The 16,352-nt window shown below is 37.0% G+C and overlaps 1 protein-coding gene across 6 annotated transcripts in view; it reads right to left on the reverse strand.

The window, feature by feature from the left end:
- LOC104140171 (tyrosine-protein kinase Fer) overlaps nt 1-16,352 on the reverse strand; it is a 179,602-nt gene that overhangs the window by 112,865 nt on the left and 50,385 nt on the right. For all 6 annotated transcript variants that reach the window (XM_068924629.1, XM_068924631.1, XM_068924630.1 and 3 more), the window contains 2 exons: nt 16,151-16,273; nt 14,200-14,389 (listed from right to left, as the gene is read on the reverse strand). In XM_068924629.1, coding sequence (XP_068780730.1) covers nt 14,200-14,389; nt 16,151-16,273 — 313 coding nt within the window. The remainder of the gene's footprint in view (nt 1-14,199; nt 14,390-16,150; nt 16,274-16,352) is intronic.

Genomic DNA, 16,352 nt, shown 5'->3' on the forward strand with positions numbered 1-16,352 from the left:
TGAATATGTTTTTTTTAAAAAGTTAAGTTTAAATGCCATTACCTCATGAAACTATTACAAGCAGAAAGAAAAACAGGGAAAATTAAAGCATAGTTCTCCAAAAATGTAAGTGGGTGTGTAAATGTACAAGTATGAACTGTCACTTTGATTTCAACAGCACTGTTAGTAATCAGTAGTACTATTATTAACTCAATGTACAGACTATGCTATCATTTTACTAGTTTTAAGTCATCAAGAATGATTAAATTCAGGTTTATACAGAACTTGCTATAGTGAAAAGGGAAGTATCTGGTCATAACACGAGCCTTCTCCTCTTTGCTTACTATTACCATGTCACAATAAGGAATCCCGGAATATGGATGCAAGGCCTCTCTTGTTATGCTCCTGTGTCAGTATATCAGGTTATAACAGGACAACATATAAACAGATGTGCTCAGGCAGACCAAAGAGCCATCTAGCCCAATATCTTGTCTCCAACAATAGCTGAAATACCTCTTCCATTTTTTTCTAAACAGCATCACCTATTGCCAAGAGATCACCACACCCAGCTGTGGAAAGCAATAGAGGCAAGGCTCATACAGAGGCAGAGTTCAACTTCTCTTCCTCTGGACTGCAGCTTCCAGTAGGCCACATGAGATGTCTGCTTCACACTCCTGGTGGCACTGCAGTACCTGATGATTCCAAAAATCAAGAAAACCTACATCCTCCTATACCTGCTACATTTCACCATCCAGGACAAGATGATGATGAACTACCTACTGGACAAAATTACCATCTGCCAAGGACAGCATCTTGCTCGATATCCTGGCTCTGTTGCTGCTTTAGAAAACCAAAAGTCACAAGCCAAAAGCAGTGAAGGAACTGCTGCCATTCTTCCAGGAAAGAAGTGACGAAAGCGATACGAATTGTAGTCAAGAGCAGACACTAGGTAAAAGTATGGAAATGGAGCAAAAATTGTATTTCTGCAAAAACTAGAAGGGGATTATGGTTTGGCAGTTAAATATAAATTCTCCATTTTACTTGCATGCTAATAACATCAGAATGAGCAATCAGTGACATTCCATGAATGTGACTTGAAATTTCAAGTTTATAAGCATAAATTTAAAAACAGCATAAAACTCAAAATATATTATGAGGGAAAATGTTAAGAGATCATAAAACATACAAAGTAAATCAACTGTGAGGAAGTTTTATGCTTTCATCATCTGAACTTTATAGTTTGTCAGGCAGCTATGAAAGCACATGCTTTATTAGCTGGAAGTACACGTGCATCTACAAATCATTTAAACTTTACAATTTTTATGAGCTTTTTGATGCAAAGAGGCTAGTTTTCTTTCGTATTTGTATTTTTTATTTTATTACTGTATACATACCGCTAAAATATTTTCCAAAATGTATGACCTAAACAGTACAGGAGAACAGAGAGATACAGTAACACTAGAATTTCTGCCTTAGAATTGTAAACAAGATGAACAGCATAGCTATCATTTAAAGAGATGAAGTCTTCAATTTGAAATACATTTTAGAACTGGAAGAATTATATACATTTGATCTTGCCACTTCAGGTTAAAAACAAAAAACTAGCAATGAAATCTTGGTAAGGTAATGGAAGAAAGAGATTTCTGTTAAATACACATGGATCGTGTGTTGCATTGGTGACATGTGGAAAACTTTATCTCTATTTATCTAAGTTCTGACAAAATATCAGGCGATAATTCTCCTCTGCCCAAGATGTTACTGCAGAAAAGTAGTTGCATGCCCTGAAATTTTCATACTCTTCCATTTTTCGTGAGAAACATGAAGGCAGATAGTAGTTTTGGCACCTATCAATAAAGGACAATATTCTGCAATTACTACCTCAGTTAGCACTTGCTCAGTTGAATGGTAAAACTTTACATGACCAGTAAATAGCTTAACTTTTTAAAAAGTCAAATTCTAACTCTTCAAATGGATAAGTGTTACTTAGACATTAATAGATCTTCACTACAAACACTGAGCTAATTAACATAGGTAGAGTCACCCCTGCTGCAGTATGTTCAAGAGAGCCATCAAAATAGGGCAACTTCAACAGAAGAAAAATTCAGTGAAAGACAGCCAAATGGACTAATAATAAGAAGCCACAGGTGAAGAACCTCTAGCTTAAGTTTGGCATGAGACATGAGACACTACAGTTCTATTGTGCAGGTGGTGGCTGAAGGGCCAAGACCATGCATACAACGCACTTCACAATGAACTCGGCAGTTTAAGCAGGTGTAAATACAACTTCCTGGCATTTTTATGTGAAGATGAGGATTGTTGAAGATGGAAAATGTTGCACAAAATGGCCAAAGAACCTCAATTCCTAATGGTCACTTACTGAAGTAAGGAAACAACGATGAAGAGGGTCCATAGCTACCACAAGGGCCTTGGTGAATCCCTGGAAAACAGTCTACAGGGTAAAAAATGGCACCTAGTGATCTTCGCTAACCACAAACTTAAAACAACAGTAATAGGCTTGTCTTAAATCTACCTTCACAAAAGTATCCTGCAGACCAAGAGACACAATTGATTCTTTTTTCCCCTACTTGCAAAAAAAGTGTTATGGTTGTGTTTAAACTCCAGAGTTCAAGATAGGATGCCAAAGCACATTTCAGTGAGGCACAAACAATGAACTGTTTTCAGTCCTTTATTCCTGACCTGCAGCGGCAGTTTCTCTCATCCCACTGACTAGAAGAGCAACAAAGCATGATCTTTTGCAGAGAATCTGTGGGGCAATTTGGAGGGAAGGGATTAGAAAGCAGCAAAGAGAAAAGTTACATTAGACAGCCACAAGCAGGTGAGTTATTGCTGCCATAGAGCCTCATCATAAGATATCCTAGAAAAATACAGGGAAGATTAAAACTGTGCACGAGGTAATGAGGCAATGAAAATGACAGTTTGGCTGTTTCTTCCTTGACATTTTTAAAACAGAGTTCCACCTGTCCTCAGTTCAAGCAAAGGTTCCCTCCAAAAGGATATTCTCTAAAGAGGCCTGCATCTCTCAACTTTGGTGTTTTGCATCCAGAAGAGAAGGCATAGATAGACAACTGAAGCAACCGAACACAGTGCTTCATCAGCTGCATAAAGTGAAAACTGAATCATTAGCAACAAGTAGTCTGTGCTTCAGACACAGAGCACTGTGCCAACAGAGGGTTATGCCACCCAAAAGATATCCAAACACAGTATTTAGAAATATAGCATGAACTGAATACAAAGTGCTGCTAATGATTATGCTTAGTATACAGGTCAATCACTTTAATTAGAATACATTAATCAGTAAGAGCATGAATGACACAGTCTTTCCGGATCTCATTAAATTGATATTACAAGAGCTGTAGCTTGGATTTGGTTGTTCTTCAGTCACAAATACATAGAGCAATGCCCGCTACAGAAATGTCCCTGACAAATCTAGTGGTCAAGTTCAGCTTTTAGGCATTTAAGTCCAAGCAAGTCTGGTCCCTGGAAGAAGATTACAGACGTGGAAGCAAATATGCCTTGAAGTATCAAAAGCTGCTAGTGGAACAGGGGCCAGCAGTTAACAGGTAAGGAACAGAGAACCAAAGTATCCTCTCTGTACTGCAGGACCTTGAAATTCACAAGCGGCCACATGTCCCTTCCAGAGCTCAAGACACCAAGAGCTAGAAACTCAAGCTCAATCACTGCACCATTGTGAGGCTCCCAGACTCTGGACAAGGACTTACAACCCAACCTTAGCAGAAGTCAAAGCCAAGCTACAGAAACGAGTGCTCCAGTGTGTGTGTATGCGAATGCATGTGTGTACGCTCAGAGTTTCTCCCTGCTCTCAAGGGAAGTTCCTAGAAAGCTGGTAAGAATCCAGTCCCCCAGCCACCAACCACATGATCTCACCGCAAGGATTTTGTCTGTAAGTTTATTCAACATACTGCTTTGCCTGGTTTAAAGATTCCCCTACCACGCTCAAACTGGCACTTACCAATGAACATTTCTCTCATGACAATATTATTAACTGGCTCTAATGAAGCCACCCCAGTAAACTCTGCAACTTTAAGCTGCTTGAAACAGTATTATGCACGTTACATGACCTGGCAACTAAATCCTGTTTAGAAACAGGTATTGAGAGGGAATGCATTTGTTCTATCACAGTAAAACTGAGCTTCATAGAATTAACCCTGAACAGCTTTAGTGAGAGAGAACAAAATATGTTATTAGCCAGATTACCATTTACATTAGTTATACCAAAGAATAACAAGGACACTTTCATAACAAGATAAAGATTTTGCAATATGACTAGATTAAAAACCCGCTCAGCTCTTTCTGTTTGACAGCCAGCACAGTCAGAATTTGATGTTTTTGGTGTTCACAGGTCCCTGCACCACTTTATCAGTAAAATCAGCCTGCGTGTTAATAGATAAGATGATACAGCAGCTTAATGAAAGCTACAATACAGAGCTGTAGAAAACCATTTGAGCTAGACTTAAATGAGGAATCTTTGCAGGATGACAACTTAAAATTAAGTTTCCTATTTACATAAATAATACATACTAGCATAACTACTGGAAATACATCAATATTTTTGTTCACAATACACATATAATACCCACTACTTTTTCAAATAAGGAAGTAGTAAACCAAGATAATTTTAGACATTTCTGCATATTAAGTAAACGTCTTTGCAAACATTTGCTAATGTAAACAATAAATGAACAAAAATGTTACCAGTATTACCCAATTATATAGGCAGTGTTCCAAATCTACTCTGAGTAAAACCTAAAGTTACTACTCACAGTTGAACTCGCTCCGTATCTCAGATCACACAGCTTTATAAATCATTAACAAAACCAAGACTTTTCTCCAAACGCAGACCTCAAGGAGGAAAGATTTCTTATGTCTCAGTAATGGTACCCAAGAATAACACACTTCAATCCTATTCAAAGTAGAATTAATAAATTGTACCGAGCACAACGAGCCAGAATAAATCAGGTAACGTTTCCCCGGTAGAATCCCCAAAAGACTTCAGCTTGTTATTCTCAGTGGTCAAGAGAATAAATATTTCACGTATTTCAGTCACTACTCATTAAAAATGGAAGGCCCACAATATCCAGCCAAGGGGTCCCTTCTGAAAGTTCATCAGTAATTCCTATAAAACATCCTCAAGCTTCCTGTCAGATCAAAAAACAGTCTACTCTGTGACAGAAGAGACTTCCTCAGCTCCCTACCCCCTCAAAGAATCAGTGCTTTCTCCAAATTACGGGTACACAAGGCTATAGCCAGGTATGATTACGTGTACCAATCTCTTAATGAGTATGTTGAAGAAAACGTATGCATCCCAAAGCCTGAAATATCCCAAAGATGATAACTTAATCATCTTTGTTGAAAATCCTTATTTCCTCATTAATTTTCACCAAACATTGAAAAGACACCATCCCTTTACCACTCTATCCTTGAGATACTTCAATACCAAGATTGGCTTCTAGATACCATCATCCACGCAAAAAAATGTGAACTTGCAAGCAATATATAAAAATCCCACAGACTATATAGCTCAACCAGACAAAAGCAGCAAGCACCTGAAATGCACCAAAACACCTCTGATACACAGCTGCAGCCTCATATACTACCACACTGACTCTGAACAGAAGTCTCTTAACATCCACAAACACACCAGTGATCTAAGAGGCCTTAGGAGAAAACTGTCACGTTTCTGAAAAATTCACTTGATCGCCACATAGAAAAATTACTTGAAGATAAATCATATCTCCACTGATAATACATATTCAGCTGCCATGTATTATCGTAACCCAGAACTTGCACTAACAAACATTAAACAATTTGCACTGTAAGAAGATCCTATTAGCTAGGAAACGTTCTCAACTTTCATCCTTAGGTTCCACGTGAATAAATCAGCCTTCTTTCCCCCGCCACCCCGAGTTAACAACTTCTCCTCTTTATGCTACAATAACAACTAACTTTACATTGAACTATTTAACATGGACAAATTACACTTATACCAACAGTTCTGAACTTTCCGCTTCCTTGAGGATTGCTGTGTGTTTCAGACTAATAAAGGGCTTGGCACCTAAAAGCTTGCCTTTTTCTTTTTACTGTATAAGTTGATCTCTCCAGCCAAATCTTGCATTGCTTAAAAATAATACAGAATTCATGACCTGTTGTAACACGTTATCAGTCAGCTAAATGTAATGCCTGCTCAGTCATACGTACTTTAAATCAGCTTCTCTTATATTGTGACATTCTTTCACCCAGAATGAATTCAGCATAATAATTAACAAGTTCAACTATTCTAGCTGTTAGCATAAAAGGAAGATGAAAATTTAAAGATACCATGATGCAGAAATTTTCAAGATTGTCAAGCATCTATTTTTCAGGCTCCCCTCCAAATATATTCAAGTTTCCATTTTGCTCTCCTACCTACAGTTGTTTTCATTTTTATCAATAACAGACACTACATAAACACTAAATATATGCTTCCAGAGATAATTCCAGTTATCTTAGATGCTGCAAAAGTCTGCATTCTAGCACAGTTTGCCAAAACTAGTAGATATAATTTAAAAGGGGAATGAGAAAATTTAACACTACATTTAAACGCAAATCTTGGACTGACTTTATTATATCTTAGTACCCGAAGCCAAAATTTAGAAATAAAGTAAGTAATTCTGAGGCATATCAGAACCAGACATTTGCAAATACAGCCCCTAATTCTTTAAATTCTCAACTGATATCACGTGTCCTGTATTTTTCTTTAATATCCTATTTACACTTTAATTTAGCGCTTGATAAATCACTGTGGTAACATATACTGAAGGAGGCAAAACTGTAGCCTCAAGGAAATATTCTCTCTCTCTAGGAATTCTGCTAACTCTGGCTACCTGTAAAACAGTACCTGCACCTTGAAATTACCAAGTTAATTCCATTTTCTCACCCTATCTTTCAACTACCCTACAGAGCAAAAAGTTAAAGCGAAAGTTTCACTTGGTAAGCTCGGATCTACTAGCACATTAGTGTTAGCCCCTGAGGGCATGAACAGGCCTCGGAGGCCCCAGCGGCCCCCCTGGGAAGCCCAGCTCTGCCTTGCCCACAGGCTCGGGGGCTCCATTTCAGCTCAGGCCTGGGCACCTAGTCCTGGCCCCAGCTCGTCCCCAGCTCCTGGGGGGACTTTGGAACTTCATCGTAGCTGTGCCTCCAGGCCCATGCCCTGCCTGGGCTCCATGGCTGGACCCTGGCCTTGGTTCATTGCCCTGCTGTGTCGGGGCCAGGGCTGTCGATGCGCCTCTGCCAGCACCTGACTCTGACCCCATGCTCAGACCCAGCAGGACTGCGCTTTTTTTCTTTTTAGGATGAGCATCTTAGTTTCAGAAACTCCTGGATGCTATTATTATCTTAACACAAACGTCATTACACCTTTTGTACATTATCATCTTTCTTACATTATCCCATGACAATAACATAAAGTATATGCTTCCCTGTGGCCTGTTTCTGAATTTTCCTAGAAGAAACTGAAATAAGTAATCTCAAAAATTTGTGACTGGATTACAATGACTATCATATCTCACATGGTAGTTCACTTTCCCCAACATTAAAGATTTTTTTCAGCCAAGAACCTGAAAATAAGTGAAAGCGGGATTCATTTGTCTGAATACCAGTATCCAACATTTTGCATGGCTTAGGATACCCAAGACATGTGCATGGGGCTGGCAGATGTGAGTCACAGCTTGAGATCTGCCAGGATATCTCAGGCAATCTAAAAATGGCACTAGTGTTTATGTTCAAGCAACTGGATCCCATCCTGACCAGAAACATTTTTTGTATTCCATGATGACACAAAGAAGAAAAAACCCAGTGATATCTGAAACATGCTCTTTCATTTTCCCCACTGTTAAAGATCACTAATATTAAAAAATAAAAAGGAAAACAAAACAATCTGGCATGTATCTTAACAGTGTGTTCTGAAACGTGGATTAGATCACCATTCTGGTTTCTGATTTTGCATAAGGTGAGAGCTTACCCACATGGTAGAAAAGAGCAGAAGTCACAAAACAAACCATAAGATAATACGCTTCAAATCTCTCATTAAGTTGCCTATGGCACTAGATTAAAATCATAAATTCTAATTCAAAGAAATATTATGTAGCAGATTTTAAGACTTTCAGAAGCATAATCACTACCTATAAGAAAGTAAGTATTTTCAACCAGCCACTTCAAAAAACAAAAAAAGGAGAAAGACGACATATAACAGACAACTTCCATCATATTATTTGTGTGTCACCTAAAGACTATAAAAAGTTAATAATCATAATAATTTGGTCCCATTACTCTGAAAAAAGTGCCGGAAGTCAATGATCATAATTCTGGCAGAGAATTACTTATTTGCTCCCAGCACACACAGAAACATATGCTGGGGACCAGTGTTATTTCTGTTCAAAGGAAAACTTGCGAGTGAAGCTTTCTTAATTTCCACAGAAGATTTTGACTGGAATAACAATTCTCCAGTGAATATACAATGATGCAACATTAGCATGACAAAGGCTTCTTCCTTAAGAAATCTTGAAAGCTCTTGAAATATTTTTGACAGTTTAAGTCAGAAATTGATATTCTCTCAGGAACATATACTCCCCTTCTTATAAAGAGGCTAAACTAATTCTACACTCAAAACATTCTGAAAGCTTTGTTTACTCTGAACCAATCACCTTCCTCAATTGTCAAAGTTTGCTCATGACATTTCTAATCTGCCCTTTCCCCAAGGCAGACTAGAGTACTACTTAACGTTTTTTTTTTTTTTTTTGATGATACACTGACATGAAGAAACACACAAAATCTGAGCCTCAGTCTACCAGAAGTCTGCTCTTAGAATAATCTTAGTTCAGAAGCTGCCAGGCATGTTCACTGGAAGGAGACTTGAAGGCCCCATTGATCTACTCTCTTGCACATTCTGGACCAGTCAGCAATATCCACTTGGGGCAACGCATGACTGAGTTCATCTGTCCCTTACTTCCGTACTCTGTGTGGATTGTTCTTCCTCTGATATACCTCCAGCAGGCAAGTAGGATTTAGGAAGAGAAGAAACAGAAGCTAGAACATCTTCGAGGGAGAGGGGCTGGAGTTCACTCTCCACCCTTGCTCCAAGTATCTGACATTCGAAGCATTTTTGCTTGATGTTAAGTTCTGGCAGTGAACCAGAAACATATATCTCAGCCAGCAAGCTTGGAAAGCAGTCCAAAGCAAAGATCACTTAGTTGAACTTCAGCTGTCCAGGAATCCAGCAAGTACAACTGTTTATAACAACTGTGCCTATTAATTCATAAAAGACTTGGAAATAACCTGACTGCACTGGCAGTTTCCTCTGCTGACGCAAAAATAAGAGAAAGGGTAAGGATACCAAAGCTGCATAGACCATGTACTTACTTTGGTCCTGCGTCGATCGACAAGAAACTTTACAATCTTTGATTAGCACAAAGTAATTTTATAAGATTTATAAATAAACGTATAAGATTCATAAGATTTAAGCCAAACAACTGTAATGGGCTCCTCTACCCTCTTCTGTTATGTGCCCTTAAACAATCTTAGTTTTATATAAATACCATGAGCCACAAGTTAGTAGTGAATTACTTAAAATGATCGATGAACAAATGAGCTGTTTGGTGACACACTAAAAAGCACAGGAATGTCTCAATTTTTCTGAGTTAAGTTAGAAAAAAAATTAACAATCTCAGTTTCCACCATTAAGCTTTCTGCTGCTGCTACAACGGGCTGACCTAGAAGCCAACTCTCTTCTGTGTCTCTTTGAACACAAAGATTTCACATAGCCAGAGACAGTGTGGGAAAACAAGACCCCCTAACGCATGAGTGCATCTCTCAATGGGATATGTTTAAGGGCCTCATGATGCATTATCTCAAATGCATATGCACGCACGCGCGTGTGTGTGTGTGTGTGTGTGTGTGTGCAAACCAAACTGGCTTACAAACACATCTATAAATCAGTACTACAGTGCCTTGATTACTTAGCTACAGCAGACAAAAAGGAGTTCAGAAACGTAGAATCTCATACTAACACTTATTTTACATTACCCCACTGCATACATTTTTAAGAGTGGTATTCTCTTGGAACGCAATATTAATAGTTAGATCTATTCCACTGACTTTAACACAATATCATGATGTTTTAGCTTCCCTCTAACCTATTTACCTTTCATAGCATAGTTCATAGCACTAGAGACACTACGAACTGACTCATCTGTACCTGCCATCCTGACACCCAAGCCACACTAAAAGTCCTTTAGTATGGAGAAAGAACAGTGCCTTCGTAGTGCTTGCCCATCGGCAGTATGGCTGTACAGCTCTTACGGTTGGTTTACATACTGTTGCAGACCATGCATTATGCTCTCCCTGTTATTACTGCTGGATTTTACTGAGGGGAGGAGGGGGAGGCAAAACACTTCAGATAATTTAGATGTTAGAAAAATGAGAACATACTTCTTTCCCCACCCCCAACATTTCTATGTCTCATGAGCCTTATTTGAACATATATAGTGACGACAACTTTTCATTATTCAGTCATAACTGGTCTTCTGGCATCGAGCTCCACCTGCTGACAATTTTTTCCAGTATTACACTGCCTGTATATAAATACTCAGTTTTGTCAGTGCTTCCAGTATAAGGCTGCAATAAGTAAAATAAATCTATATGAACCATGCCTATACTGAGATAGCCCCAAACTTTCTAAAGAGGACCTGAAATAGTGCCATCTTACCATTCCTGTCCTCAAGCGTTTTATTCTATTTAAAAGACTGTTAAATAGTTTTTGAAAAAATAAATACATATTCTTAAGAATACTAGGTGTGTAGCTTTACATCTTTTTTTTTTATTTTTTTTATTTTTGGCACCCCTCCCCTTTTTACACCTTCTTTATCATATAAGGAAAAAAGGAGAAGACATATTAAATTGGCATACAGATTTAATTTATTATTGCTAAACAAAATAAATTACTATTTTATATTAAATAAATCTATTGCCAGGCTTTCAAAGCTCCTGTGGGCTTCCTGTTCTGTAACAGTACCCAAGGCAGTACAGATTCTGCGATTTTGAAATCTTACTATGAAATGCAAAGCATCCTCATTTAAAGTCTCATGTACTTAATTAAAGCAAATGTTACGCTGGCACTGCAATATTCCAATTTTTCCTGATGTTTTTAACCAGATCGTTAGACCTATAGAAGGAGTTTTTGTTGTTTGTTTGTTTTAATTGTGGTGGGCTGCTGCCACGCTCTACTGACCATACTAATAGCAAAAGTCGAATACACGAATCTTAAGACAAATGATAGGCTATACTTTGATATAAGCACAGTAGAATGAAAGTTTGATCTGATTTTCCTGCTTGCATAGTGCACGATATCATAACTGCACAAGGGCTCAAAGGAATTATTTTAAAATTGTGGCACCTTTAGCATTAAAGCTATCTTTCATCTTGCTTAGTAATAATGGCATAAACGTTAGAAATAAGAAAGTGTTCTACTTTTCAACATTCTTAAACGCAATTGCAGTTCAGGAAGAGCCAAAACAGAATTTTTTTTCTATTCCTTACTATGCCATCATGATGAACAAAACAGAATCTTCTAGCAATTTCCTTTTTCCTTACAATGTTTACATGAACATCAATACACAACTAACATTCTGCAAACAGTAAAATATATTGAACAAACCAACATTATATTGAAGACACACTAATAAAATATGAACCTTCCTACATTTAATGGAGGCACTAAGGTAACATAATCCTGTCTACAAAAACACCTCAAGCAGCACTTCAAAACTGCATTCCTTGTTAGTACCCTACAGCACTGTTACCTAGTTTAACAGATGGAAAATAAAACAATTTGCAAATTATTTCCCTAAGAAATTGGCTGTATTTATATGATGCCATATAAATACTTCAAATAGAGACACGCAACTTCATAAAGCTGTTTTGTGTATCATATTTTTAATAGCAAAATAAAATTCAGCTTGTGACAGAATGCAAAGTCTACTTCACAGGCAAACAAATATGCACACTCGCAACACAAGCCAATATTAGTTTCGTCATTCGTAAGAAAAAAAACGTAAGGCAAGTGTTTACAATGAATTTTTGAAGAGGAATAAATAGCTACATTCAAATCATTTAGATGACCTGGTTTTAGATAAAGACCCAGATGGATTTATAACTGAAGAAATAACGATCTTCCTGAATGATTAACTTAAGAGATGGTGCCAGGACGAGCAACAGCATCAAGAATATTCTATTACTGATTACTGAGCATCTGCATAACTTAAATAGTTCATCTGTATTATTTTTTGTCTTTAGACACAGTAAACTCTTCCCTCTCCATGTAGAGCAATTGAAGAAGGTTTAATTTAGACTGCTGTTGTTTCTAACACTATTCAGTCAATTTTATTAGCACAGGATATCGACTTATGGGTTAAACAAAATTTACACGTAATTTGCCCTTCTTAAGTAATTCACTCAAAGGAAAACATACAGCCTTGAAGTCTCATTCCTTTTTTCTTAATAATGCCTACAAATAAGTTGTATTATAAAAATCCTCTGAACCCAAAATAAAATAGCAAAATTTTATTTTTTCTCTGCGCATTGAACGTATGCAAAAATTTCTTCACTGCTGTTTCTGAAAGGAATTAATTGAAACTGTGTCATTCTAGAGGTTTCAGTATGTACTACTAGCAGCAAAAAAGATAAAATAGATCATTTTTATTCCAAAAAAAAAAAAAATCAGAGGTAAGAATTCCTTACTTTATATCGTACGTAAATGCAATAGCCTTTTCTCCCACATATTCAAACAGAGATCTGGACACGGCAAGACAGACTTCAAGACAGACTTCAAGACAGACTTCAGTAACCTTTAACTGAAGTAGAAGAATATGATTCTACCGAAATTTTACATGGGTCATTTCAACTGACCCTTACAGAGAACATTCACTATTACAGAATGGTACATAAAATAACTAACAAGATAGTCTATCTGGAAAAAAAATCCCAAACCAAAAAACAATGACAACAAGAAACAAACAAACAAAAAAATCCAAATCTCCTATTCTTTCACTACTGTTATTCTGATCCTTCATATTCTGTCCTCATCTTTTTGTGTTTTATCATCATCTCCTAAATTATGATAAACATATAAGCTTCATAAAAATAATGTTCTGTACCAGCGAAAATGGCAACCATCGTGCCAGCACCTTGTAAATATTTAACAATAGTAATGGAAACAAGAAAATACTGACAAGTAAGTATAACTGTAAAAGAGGAGCAGAAGAAAAAACAAACTTAGGTCCACAAATAGATAGACGAAAAAGCATCTCTCTCGCACATGCAACCATTTCATTATCACTTCACTGAGCTATTGCCATGCTCTGTGGATCGAAAGTAATGGCATGCTAAATATCAAAACCAGTCACAAACATCTCAGGTATGTGAAACCTAATCCATAAAAGCAAATACTACTGCCCATCCCTTTAGTAAACACATATAACACATTTTTTTTTTCTTCACATGGCCTGCTATCTCTACCTTACACATAACTGCATACAGTTAGGAAAAGAAAGTCACACACAATATTTGCAAAGTAAAGCACTTATTTAAATTACACTGTCCCGTCAAGTAATATAAAAAGTTCATTTTGCTTGTCAAGACCATGTAAATATTTAAAAAATAAATTGTACAGAAATCAGTGTTTGCAAATATGAGTGAGACAGTGATTACAGTATGTTAAATTCATTTCTCAACTACACGCGTGCTGTGATTCCAAACGTGTTTTACCACTAGATTTCTCTCTACAACTGTGAACATACTTCTTCAATATAGCCAATGTAATTATCAATAGCTACTCACAGTTTATATACTTATTAAATCTGCTTAAGGATTTATACTTCTGATTATAAAAACTATCTAATGAGAGTCTAAGTATCAAGGGTGCAGAAGGCCAAAGTCCACTGACGTACCGAGAGAGTTACAAGTGATCAAATTTCTGCAACTTGAAAAATAACAATTGATCAACTGTTCTATCCAACTAAGTAAGCCTCCACAAATGCAAAGTGAGATATGTTATCTTCAGTTAGGCATCTGTATGTCTTAGGCCTCTGCCCCAAGACTGAAGTACAATAGCAAGATTGCATGACCTAGTAAAACAAATGCAAAGCTTACCATAGAAGTGACTGATCTGGCATCTTCTTCATAATTCACTACAGGTGGTGGCTCTTTCCCATCATTCTCTTGAACCTTTTGTTCTAGTAGTTCTTTCTGGGCTGCAAATTTTGCCTCAGAGCATCTTAATTGCTGAACTGTTTGCTTGAGTTCTTCCAGTGCTTGCTTTTGGCTTAGCAAAAGTACAATACTGCAGAGAACAACAACAACCAACTTAAAAACACACATGATTGAAAATATAAACTTTGTTTCATGAAAGCTACACAAAAGAAAACATGTTCAATACTGGAACTTGTTTACTTTCACTTTACCCATCCAGTTAACGAAGGAAATGTTATTAAGTTTTTGTAAGTAAGAGTGTTAAAAGTCTTCAGTTACTTGCTCAAAAGCATACACGCATGGGGTAAATACTAGAAAACTGTCAAAGCTACAGGATAACGAAAGCATACACCTATTTAGTCATTCCCTTTGTTTTTCAATGTACCGCAAAAATCGTGTTGCAATAAATGCTTTATTTTCATCCAGTTTGACTGAATTCATAACCACTGAGGTTCCCTAAATTAATTCATATTTGAGTAAGAAGAAATAGAGAAGAAATACACTTTTAGACTATTACATCCAGTGATGAGGAATCCACCGCAATCCTCATAGTTGTTATAATGGTAATTATCTTCACTATTAAACTCATATCCACTACAAATTTGTCTGGCTTCAAATGAGATATACCTGTTGTCTCTGTCTTCTGGACTAAAAGGTCTTCTACTGGGTGAGTATTTCTGGACTGCAGCCAAGACACTCTTCAACATTCTCCTTATTAAGCTCAACAAATTCAACTACACAAGAGGCTAAAAGAAAATCTTTCTTGTCTTCTATACATTTTTACGGCTTTTCTCTGAACTATCTCCTGTTTTTCAACATCAGAACTGGAACTCATATTCTAACAGCAGTCTCACCTATATAACAATCTTCTGATATAATATTTCACCATTTATAGAGTCAGAGATCACAATAGCATTTTCACATTTCCTTTATTACCAACACTTTTCCAAAGCCAGAGCGACAGCCACCCTCAACCACTGTAAGCTCTCCTTTTTGTTTGCGTAAGTTTACATTTGGATATGATATATTAAAACACAATTAGCTAAGCACCATACAGAATGCAGTCTCAGTTTTCTAGTAACTCATCTCAACATATTAGTCATTTTTCTTCCACATCGATTTAAAAAAAATAAAGTTCAGCAATTCAGATTAAGAAGATTTATTTACAGCTGTTTCACGTCCAGTAGCCGGTTTTTAGTCTACTTATTGATTCACCTTTTTGTGAGAGAGATTTCTTACTTACATTCCCACACTGAGAGACTTCAAACTGTTACCCCATAAATAAAATCTTGCAAAAGATCTGAGATTTTCCTTTTCCAAACAACAGTTGTAGCATATCCTGCTGAAGGCTGTATCAGCTCTAGATGCTTCAGGCATACTATAGTGCTTGACAAAGATCTAGGGTGGGGGAAAACCCTGCAAGTGGTCTTGTAACAGATCACCACATAAGACGACCGTTCTTGGCTCTTACCACACTCCTATACTCCAACTATCAAGAGTTCCACCTTTTTGCATGCAACTGCAGAGCCATTTGACAAGACTGCATTTTGTTCTGCCAGGTTAAAGTTACAATGCTAATCAAAGGTCTGGTTCTTGAGCCATCCCAACAGTACGACAATTAAATTGAATTAAAAGAGTTGCCCAGCTCTCTAAGCAGTTAGGATCTGGAGCAGGGAAGGTTCATTTAAGAGGTGGGAAGCTAACTTTTTTTTTTTTTTTTTTTTGCTATTGATAATAATTCTCACTAAAGCAAAACAAGATTAGTGGAGGTTACTTCATATTTAAGTCTTAGGAATTGCATTACAGACAATTTCCTTTCAAATTATTTTATTTTGATATTTGTTATACTTACTCTGATTTCTTTTCACAAGTTTTAGAAGATTCTTCTATTTTCTTCTCTAGTTCCAGCACAAGTTCCTCTTTGCTCAGAAGTGTCTGCTGGGTCTGTATCTGTTCTTCTATTACCGTTTTTAACCTGTGACACATACAGTTCAGCAATCAGTGGTATGCATACACAAACTCTACCTATTCGGGAACACTGCATTCTTTTTCTA

This window comes from Struthio camelus, chromosome W (assembly GCF_040807025.1).
Source record: "Struthio camelus isolate bStrCam1 chromosome W, bStrCam1.hap1, whole genome shotgun sequence".
NCBI classification, from domain to species: domain Eukaryota; kingdom Metazoa; phylum Chordata; class Aves; order Struthioniformes; family Struthionidae; genus Struthio; species Struthio camelus.